Source organism: Carya illinoinensis, chromosome 5 (assembly GCF_018687715.1).
Source record: "Carya illinoinensis cultivar Pawnee chromosome 5, C.illinoinensisPawnee_v1, whole genome shotgun sequence".
Taxonomy (NCBI): domain Eukaryota; kingdom Viridiplantae; phylum Streptophyta; class Magnoliopsida; order Fagales; family Juglandaceae; genus Carya; species Carya illinoinensis.
The window spans coordinates 12,954,294-12,965,184 of NC_056756.1; the positions used below are offsets into that span (position 1 = coordinate 12,954,294).

The window sequence follows — 10,891 nt, forward strand, 5'->3', positions numbered from 1 at the left end:
CTCTCGGGCTGACCTGCTTTAAAAGCCAAGTTGGATGATATGAAATATGTGCATGAAATATGTGCATGCCAAACCTATACACAGTAAATTGATGGATACAGAGAATGTTTTAGTTGTTGTCATTCCATTTTTTTATTTTTTTTATAAATTGCCTATGCATGTGTTTGTGTATGTATAATGTAACTGTGGCCATATAATGTAAATTAAAAAATTGATGATGGTGGTTTATTGATGTGGTACACCAAGGAAGATGATTCCTGATGTGCTTACATGTTGAAGAATTATTATTATTTTTCCCTATCTTCCTGAATCAAGGGTGGCAGAGATTTGATTAGCTAAACTTTTAGTCTTAGAAGCATCTGTTATTTATTTCTAGCCAAGTAATGCACCGTATAAAAATAATAGTTTTTAATCCTCTACAAATCTTTTGATATAAGTTTGGAAGTACTGGTTTTTTAGTCAAGTAATGCTTTGTGTTTTTGCTTAATCTATATATATTTAGATTGGTTGCTGCAAGTCCTATGGATAATTATCTCTACTTTGATCATAAAAGTGTACTTTGAAAGCAGTGGAGACCTAAATAAATATCTAAGCAAATTGTTTGTAAATTTGTATAGGAGTTTTGGTTTGGACAGTTATTGATGAGCTTTTAGTGTTAACAATACACATTTTTCCAGAATTTTAATAAAAAGAGGTTTTATTCTAAAGTTGTACTTTACTTGAATGAAGTTCTACTTTGAGATTAGTAAATTAGATTGATGCTGATGTGTTACAACTACTATGAAAAGTAGGTTTTCATGCATTCTTTACCTATAATAAGGCTTTCTCCTGTTTGTATGACTTCATGCTCCACTTTCTAGGTTTTTTGTTCTACTAATCAGTTGGTATTGTGTCTTTCCAGAAAACTCATATACAGGTATGCCTTTGAATATAGGAGCAATTACTTTTAGTTGAAAGTGATGAAGTGCACTTAGGATCGACTTGAAGTTTCTGCTTGGCTATGTACTGAACATATTTCTACTTGTTGTATACTGAATGTACTGAACATATGATTCATGTAAGAGCTCCATTTGACTTGTAAGGAATAGACAGTTGTTAGTTGAAACAGTGTGCAAGTGGACTTGAATGAATGTATGAATGTCTTGCAGATTATATGTAAGTGTAAAAAAACTACTACAGTTTCAGTAGTATTTTTTTTTTTTTTGTAATTGAGTATTTCCAGCGTTTAAAACTCGCTGCAAATAGTACAAAACTCGATGTAAAAAGTAACAAAAGCAGCGCTAAAATGATATGTTGCTTTTGACATATATCAATTGCAGCGCCTAGAGATTAATTGTAGCGATTTTAAGTGTTGCAAAAAGATACAAAAGCAACGAACCAACTGTAGCGCTGCTGTTGTTGGCTGGCTATTGCAGCGAAATTTAAAGAAATAGCAAGGATAAATTTCGCTGCAATTGATCTATTGCAGCGCCGACGCAGTCAGATGGGGTGGCCTTTTGCAGCGTTAAATTATTGACTTTGCAGCGGTGTAAGAATGCTGCAAATGAGAGCTTTTGCAGCGTATTTTCAAAAACGTTGCTATTGATTAAAAATATCACTTTTATACTGTCGAACATGCAAAGAGGGTAATAACGCTGCAATTGATCAATTACATCGTTTTTTGCATGTATTTGCAACGATTTTAGGCGCTGCAAAATGGTTAATTTCTTGTAGTGGTATGATGTTAAGTCATTGCATATTAATAGACGAGTGAAGCCGTCAAAAGGTACGTAAATCACTACCACCGAATCAGTGTCGATTGAGTAGATCGATGTATATACTATATTCGAAAGCGTGGTGGAATATTTTGATCATGAGAATTAATTAAAGATTTAATCAAATTAATATCTAATAATGATATGCATTTTGAATCGATGATCGGATCTTTTAACAATTCTAACGAAAAAAAAGTTAAAACTTCATCATTTTTATTTAACGATCGGTTTACATGAGTATCTAAAAAAAGGGACTGCTATTGAGATCAATGCAGATTTAATCGAATAAATTGACGTTCAGTGCAAATGCAGTACTTATTATTATTATTTTTTCCTTTTTCTTTCAATCATTTTTCATATATCTTTCAATATTTTTAAAAAATTTTAAAAAATACAAATTTACTAATAGTCAATTATTCCTTAATCATTAAATAAAAAAATAAAAATTAAAAAACTCATTCTTCAATTACTAGCATTTTAAATCTGAAAAATAGCGAATGAGGCTTTATTAATTGGTGAGCAAGCAACGGTGCTAGGGATTAATAACTTTTTCCTATACAAGTTTCCTAATCTCAGCAGGATTTGGATTCACCAAATATAGATACTATCAAAATAAAAGAGACAGAGAGATCAGGCGGTGATAGATAGCTTGGTCTTTTTTCCTTAAGACTTTCCTAATCTCAACAGGATTTGGATTCCGACTCGATCTCTCTATAAATATAGCATATCTGGGGACCCCCTTCCTCCACACAGGACCGATTATCTGAGATTTTGTTTTTAATTTCATGCAGCCTTCAGATATATTATATATAGAGCTAAGAATGTTCGTGATGAGAAGTAATTAATTAACAAAGAGAGTTCTTCTTCAGTTGGTGCGTAAGTTTAAGCCTTAATGGATTTGCTGAAGGCGAAGAAGACAATAACAGATCATCAATACAAGCAGCTTCAGGGTTCGACCTCCATCATATCTCTTCCTGATGAATTGCTGACGGAAGTTCTTGCAGAGGTCGGCTCGGCTTCTTTCACCGATTTATACAATGCAAAACTGAGTTGCAAAGATTTTCTCAAACTATCGGAGGAAGATAAAATATTTCAATGCGTATCCCTGGATAAATTTTCTGCGATTCCATGCAATGCAAACCCCAAAATCTCGTCATTCTTGGAACGCTGCAAAGAATGCAGAAACCCCGAGTCGTTGTATAGACAAGGAATGCTCGATTATTTCCATCAAGGCATGACAGAATCAGGATTGGAGTATTTGAAAAGAGCGGCAGAGAAAGGACACATGGAGGCAACCTACGTTTACAGTATTATTCTGCTATGTTTGGGAGATGATAATGATGATCATCGTGAATCAAAGCTGAAAGGTATGAAGATTTTATCTTCTTTGAAGGCTAAATCGGAGCGCCAGAGAATGAAAGAATGCCGAGAGAGAATTAAGAGAATGATGTGGATATGCATGTGGTCGTTAAAAAAGAACATCATCGTTAGAAGACAACAATCGTGTCTGGGTAAGGAACCATGCAAGATACAGAAGATCAAGAACGGATGGCTGACAACGGACGAGGAGGTGGATGAATATGACGATGTACTTTGCGAAAGTTGCAGATGCAATCGTGAAATAACTTGGTTCTGTAATGGGCAGCTTGGAACAGATCATTATTCTTTCTAGGCAACCATGCATGCATGTATTAATGCTTCATCTAATGTTAGAGGGAGTCTACCCTAGCTAGGTTATGATCATACCATGATCGAGATCACGCAGGTTTTGTATCTGAAAAGTGTGATTCTAGTTGAAACAGCGATGAATAATATGTTTTTTTTAATAATGATTTTATCTTTGTATTTTTAGGTTTTTTAAATTGGAATACTAAAAAATAATTTATTTATTATAAGTCTTTTTATTAATGCATCAGTCACTTTATTAATATAGAAGTTTATTATATCTATTATTTTATATAAAAATATAAAATAATTAATCTTTATAAATGTAAACATCACATGAGTATAATGTGTTGCACGAAACTTGTAAATATATAGTCCAACTCAAAATTAAAACATGTATTCATGAACGGCGACTGAAAGTAGTTGTTGCCCCAACGGTCATCGGAGCTTCCAAAGCCGAAAACCGAAAGAGCCATAAACATTTCCTCTGTTTACTCTTTATGACATCGACTCAATAGTTTTCTGCTCTTATTTTTGGCTATACTTCTCGCTTCCCATTCTTCTTCTTCTTCAACGCACTACAAGAAAAATGGCCTTTTGAGGCCAATTTATAGCGGCGAAAAGACTATTAGCAACCAAATTTGGTTGCTAATAGTCTTTTCGCCGCTATAAATTGGCCGCAAAAGGCCATTTTTCTTGTAGTGACGGTTCTAAGACTCTTTGGAATTGCAATGGCTACTTCCATTGCCGAATCAGATGTCGTGGCCTTCTTCTTCTTCAAGAGAGTTTGCGGAATTATTTATTAAAATTTCTCAAAATCTGTTTTAAAAAAGTCATAATTTAAAATTTTTGTACATGATTTAGACCACTGTCATGTCTTTCTGGACTAAGTCGCTTCTTGCAGCTCTACTTTCATAAATATTTTAACTTTGGGCAGTTTAAAAACATAAAAGCATACTTAAAACCCATCATAACTTGGGGCAGTAAAAAACCCATTATAACTTAAACATATTTAATATAAGATTTTCATAACAAATTTAATGCCGAGAACTTAAAATCATGATCATTCATATGTATGTTTATGCTATGTATGACTTATCTTAAATTATCTTCTTTATCATATTTATCATACGTTTGTTGGCTTTTCCCGCAAGGGCATGTGGTTGGAAAAGCTATGGTCTTAGTCGAAAAAGATATTTTTTCACTAAATTTATTTGTGGGAGACTAGTAACTTAAAGTTGGTAACACTAAGTATTTTTTCCCACCAATTCACGAATTTGTGAGAAATTGTGACATTTTTTCACCAAATAGATAGCAGAGAAAGCCATCGAATTTCGTGACAAAAGGTTATTCAAATCAGGTTGGTTGGTGAGAAATACTATATTTTATGATAAAATGTGCTGGTGGGTATTAGTGTTGTCTACTAGAGCATCTGGTGGGAAAAAATGTCTTTTGGCGAAAAAAAAAGAAAATTTGCTGCGAGACATATTTGCGGCAAATGGTAAAAGAATTCAGGAAAAAAAATTGTAAAGGTAAAAAAAAAAAATGATATTGTTTCACGCCTACTAATCAACATTCAACTAAATTATTAAATATCACAAACAAACATGTATGTGATTCACAAGAGGGGAAAGAAAGAGAGAGAAATACAAAAGAATAAAAATACAATTGTTTTGGCAAAACTCATCTAATTGCTCTTTTGATCTCGAATATATACTTGAGTAAAAATTATGATGAAGAAGAAAAAGGTGACATGGCATTGCTACCTATCAATCTCGTTTGTCCAAGTGCGGAGTGTATTGCCAAAGAACTCAAACTTTTAACTCAAATTTTATTTCCTGGGAATTTCTTGTGCTTTGTTGCCCTATACTCCATGATACACGAGGCAAATGTTAGTTATTGAGGGTTACTAACATTTGTGAGCTACCAATGTCTCCTATATGTATATATAAATAAGATGAGATTTATAAAATAATAGGTTTGTGAGGGGGATTCTCCTCGTGACCTGTCTAGGCCCACCAGGGTTAGGCCAGGAGGTACAATAAGGCCTTGGGTCCAAAGGGCAAGAAGGGAGTCATGTCAGAGGCCTGTCTAGGAAGCTCGGGCATCGAGCCCAACCTGACTAGGAAGCCTGGGCGTCGAGCCCAACATGTTTAGGAGGCCCAGCTGCATGCCACGGACAAGGACCGCTTGACACCCAAGTAGTCGACAAAGTCTTGTCCATAAGGACGAGACATACGCCTACCTTAGAGCCTTGGCAGTTGGACACTTGTAAGAATGGGCGAACCTGACTAAAGACATGCTGCATTAAATGGAATGTGGAGGAGGGTATGCCATAGTCGGAGACCATGTTGCATTCAATGCACTTCAGGGGGGCTAGACACGCGTCGACATGCTTGTAGGAGTGTCATAGGTCGACGTGACCCTTCTTTGACACACTGTTGCTTGGTAGGGATGCAAGCAGCAAGTCTGACTTGAGTATGTTCTAACACTCCATGATCTCACTCGGTGGCCGAGTCCGAACCAGGTATAAATATGCCCACCCACCTAAGAAGGGGGATTTTGATCTCTTATTCTTTCTTGTACTCTTTTATTCTCCTCATCACCTACATAAGGAATTTAGTTTGACTTTGGTATCGGAAGGAGTCTGGACCAGCTCGAAACCCACGCTTATTCTTGCTTGCAGGTTTTAGTTTTGGTCCTCCGTGGAACTACTTGGGCTGCGAAACATGAGAGTACGTATAAATAAATTTTCTCTTGTATTATTTAGGTGTATTCTCTTATATATATCCTGTATACTTGAGTTATGCCTATTTATTTGGAATAAAATTTTCTTATTAATTATAAAAAAATAAGGAAAATAATTTATACAAGAAAAATGCTACATACACAAAGAGAATACATACAAATAAATTTATAAATTGATGTAATTTCATATGATCCGTTTGATTTACTTTATAATAAAAGTAACTTTACAGTCTGACATATTGTATCAAGTTACATTAATTTGTGGATTTACTTTTGTGTAATCTCTTTATGACTTAGATTGTATTTGAATAGTAAGGTGATTTCAGATACTCTGTGAATAGTAGTAAAAAAATAATGAAAAAGTAATGTAAAAATATTGAGTAATAGTGAATAGTAGTACAAAATAGTAAAAAGTAGGTAAAAATAATGATAAAATAATGAATAATAGTGAAATATTCACCCAAACCCAACCTTAAAGTATTTCGCTTTATATAATCAGCAAGTTTCATGCCAACTTGCACTTGATTTATAAATTTTAAGACTGTATCATTACTACTGTAACAGCCCGCTAGAAATTCAATTGTGAAATTTCTATTAACTTTAAGAATCTAGTGAAAACCCCATAAGTTTTCACGAATCCATTAATCATATAGGTTTTTGTCTAACTACATAGTTAGCGTTATTATTTACTATGGTATCAGAAGTGTGTTTTTGATTATTGGAGATAGTTAGAAGTGTCAAAATGTATTATGGTTTGTGCCATTAGACTCGGAGGGTTATTTAAAGTCTTATGGCGCAATAACATTTTTTCATATTTTCGGTCAAAACGTTTGTTTAAAACTGTAGATATTATTGGATAAAAAGAAATATCTTGAGGTAATTTTCGTGGATATTATTGGGTAAAAATATCTTGAGTTGATTTTTGTAGATATTATTAGGTAAGAGAGTCCTACACTCCACTCTCACTCCGGTAAGAGAGTCCTACACTTAACTCTCACTTCGGGTAAGAGAGTCCTACACTTAACTCTCACTCCAGCCTCATCTCTTCCATATCTTATCCACAAATATCTCCAGCCATCCCTCCCCACGAAATTATCTTCATTTATGCTTTCCATTGAAAGAATACCAAACACTCTCTCTCAGACAGCTTTTAGGAGTTCTTTTGCACACCCATTTCGAAGCTTTTGTAAGTGTTTTATCATAAAGTCTCCTTCATATAAGTTGTTCCTCTTTGAGTCTAGTTTCCGTAGATGTATTTTTCGTATCATTCCATGGTCATTTGGTCGGTCAAAAGTATTTTTAACCATAGAAAGGTCATTCTGGGCGTGAATCTGGAGAGTATGTTATAGTTTGGAGTTTTTGACCAAGCTAATGGATAGATATTGGTCTGAAAGTTTTATGGAGTATTGTTAACATGTATATATGACTATTGGTTGAGGATTTTTGCATGATTAAAGGTTTTGATGAAAGATTTTCTTAGATTTAGAAACTTAGAAACAGGAAGAGGAAAAACAGTTTCTGTTTTGAGAAAGTTTAACTCTTTGGTGGTTTAAACCTATTCTAATGACTTTAATAATTTTATTGGAGGATCCTAAACATCTTATATACATGTTATATTATTATTTTGAAGATATTTGATGTTAGTTTCAAAGATATGAAATTTTATGCAAAGAGATATTCAGATAAGCCAAAGTGTGGATATTCTTGGCTAAATTTATGTTTTGATTAATTTCTAACCATGTGATCTTGAATTAGAAGCTTGTATATGTTTTAGGACATCTTTTTAAACCATGTAATGGTTTGGTTTGAAGATCATATATTTATAAGTCATAGATCAAGAGATTTATCAAAACTAGTTGAGGAAAAAGTTTCTGTTTTTGGACTAAGTGTAAAACCAAAAACTCCAAATGTTATTTTGTGATTTTGGTGACTTTAGTTTGATGATTTAAAGCATGGTTGATGTTAGGATGATATTATGAATATGTTAGAAGTAAGATTTGATTTTTGAAATTCTTGGAGATGTTTTGATTTAAGGTCAAAACTTGTGATTCAAGTGCTTGGATCTTTTTACAAAAAAGTTTGGTGTTAATTATTAGCTTTTTCTAAATGGATGTTTTAAGTATGATTTTGAACTTAGGATTGGAAGATGTTTGTTGCAAAATTTTGGTTTAAGCATGAGTTTTGAAATTGGAAGGAATTGCAACAAAAATCAAGGGAAATGACCTATGGATGTTTCGGCCATAATGTGTTCTTCATAGTTGTGTTTTGTTTTAAATTTTTCTGAGTTGATATTTAAGTTTAGGACAAAATTTGTATGAGGAATGTAAATTTTGGAAACTTTTGGAGTTAGTATGCAAAATCCTTAAGTTATGGGTAAAACGGTCATTTTCCCACATGTAGAGAGTAAAATGAAAATTTTACTCTTTAAGTTAGTATTTTCCATATTTCAAATTATTAGTGATTTAGTTCTAACTTTTAGAATCACTAATTACAGTTCCTCGTGATCGCACTTGAAGTTTTATAAGAAACGCGGAGATCGAGGTAAGTTAGCTTTTAACTTACTAGCAGTCTACTGTGTATGTGTGCTAAGTAAAAGAACTACAGTGTATGTATGTACGTTATCATATGTGTCATGCCATGTCAAGTTATCATGTAATTATCTATTATACAGAATTTATTCTGTCATCAATTTTTATCTGTTACATAATATATTCTGTTATGTATTACTGTACATTACAAGTACGTCATGCTAAGTATGTCATCTATTACATGTAAGTCAAGTCATGTAATATTCACTGTTGCAAGTATGTCATGTTAAATATGTTGTCTATTATATGTTATGCCATGTTACGAAATGTTTCTATCTCAAGTTGGTCATGTATTCTAAGTTATGTTCAAGTCACGTTATGTTACGTCAGGACTTCAGTCCTTTCGTATTCCAGTCACATTTCATCTTGAGTACATTATGATGTGTAGAATACATGGGGCCACAACAACTGTGGAGTATGTATTTAACTACAATTGTGATGCGTAAAATACATGGGGCCACAACAACTGTGGAGTATGTATTTTTCATGTTAAATTAAGTTTGTGTAGAATACATGGGGCCACAACAACTGTGGAGTACGTATTTTTAAATGTTAAGTCAAGTTTGTGTAGAATACATGGGGCCACAACAACTGTGGAGTATGTATTTAACTACAATTGTGATGCGTAAAATACATGGGGCCACAACAACTGTGGAGTATGTATTTTTCATGTTAAGTCAAGTTTGTGTAGAATACATGGGGCCACAACAACTGTGGAGTATGTATTTTTAATGTTAAGTCAAGTTTGTGAAGAATACATGGGGCCACAACAACTGTGGAGTATGTATTTACATGTAGAATACATGGGGCCACAACAACTGTGGAGTATGTATTTTTCATGTTAATTCAAGTTTCAGAGCAAGTTCATGCTAAGTCAAGTTCACTTCATGATTCAATTTAAGTTATGTCAATTATGCTATGTTGTACACTAAGTTATGCTTTAATTACTTATGAATTTGATTATGCATTTATGCTTTTACTGTCATCCATGCATCATTAGTCTGTATGGAAGTTTTTTGTTAACTTGCTGAGATTTGTAATCAAATCTCACTGTGGTAGTCCCAACTACCATTAAAAAAAAAATTATCCGCTGCGAATATTGCATAACGTTAGATGCATGTTAGGATTATTGCATCTTATATGTCATGAACGGGGGCAGGTAACCTTGTGTTGCATGTCTCGACGCTTCAAATGTCCGTCCAATCCCAAACGGAATTTGGGGGCGTCACAGGGTGGTATCAGAGCAATATGTCTCTGGGCAGTAAATCCACATGTCCTTAGGAAATGCACCAAACATTAGGCTTGAATTTCTTAAGGTATGAAGGGTAGTATGTGGTTTTAATATATATGCTCGTATGTTTCAAGAAGGGACACATGACTCGTGATAGAATACCTCGGAATCCTAAGGGAGATAACAATCAAGAGGATCAGAATTTCCCGATGGATGAAGAATTAGTTGAGGTAAACATAGTTAACGTTGATCTGATTGCAATTGATGGTAGTATTGCATTATTGTTATTTTGGAGTAGGTCAAGTCATTGGAGTTGGTAAATTGTACATTGTTTGATTCAAACGAGTCGTTGTTTCTATTAATTGTGGTGCTTGAGAATTCAGCTTGGAAGCTAAATTGTTACCCTAGTGGTAAGAGTAACAATTTTCATTAGAAGTATTATTGTTCATACCAATGTAGATATAGAATACCTTTTAGTAATATGAGAAAGGATATGTAGGATTGATAAATGGTATTCCACATCTTTGGAGAATTGTTTTGATTCGGAGAATACGATAGAAATTGTGTTTGGAAGAGTAATTTGATTAGGAGAAACTTTAGCCTTAGTAGAATTTATTTATGATAATAGTATTACCACGCCGCCAGTAAATGATTTCTGGCAAAACACTATCTTTATGGATACATAGATCGATCTTCTTTTGAAGACTATTATATGGAGAGTAAAATATTGGTCTTGAGGATTTATGTGAACATTAGGAACAAATCATTTACAGTTAGAATAATTGATAACTTATGATGGATAGAAGAGTTATGACAATCATAAGAGAGAAAGTTTCAAGTTTAAGTTATTAACTGGTCAGTTATCAAAGTACCACCTAGGAAGATGACTGATTGTTGCGATTATA

At 33.7% G+C, this 10,891-nt stretch overlaps 1 protein-coding gene across 1 annotated transcript; it reads left to right on the forward strand.

The window, feature by feature from the left end:
• The first annotated feature begins 2,567 nt into the window (after positions 1–2,567).
• Positions 2,568–3,437, forward strand: LOC122309485 (putative F-box protein At1g67623). Its single transcript, XM_043122988.1, has one exon. It carries the CDS (start codon positions 2,647–2,649, stop codon positions 3,424–3,426), a length of 780 nt encoding a protein of 259 aa, XP_042978922.1. The 5' UTR covers positions 2,568–2,646; the 3' UTR covers positions 3,427–3,437.
• Positions 3,438–10,891: the final 7,454 nt, after the last annotated feature.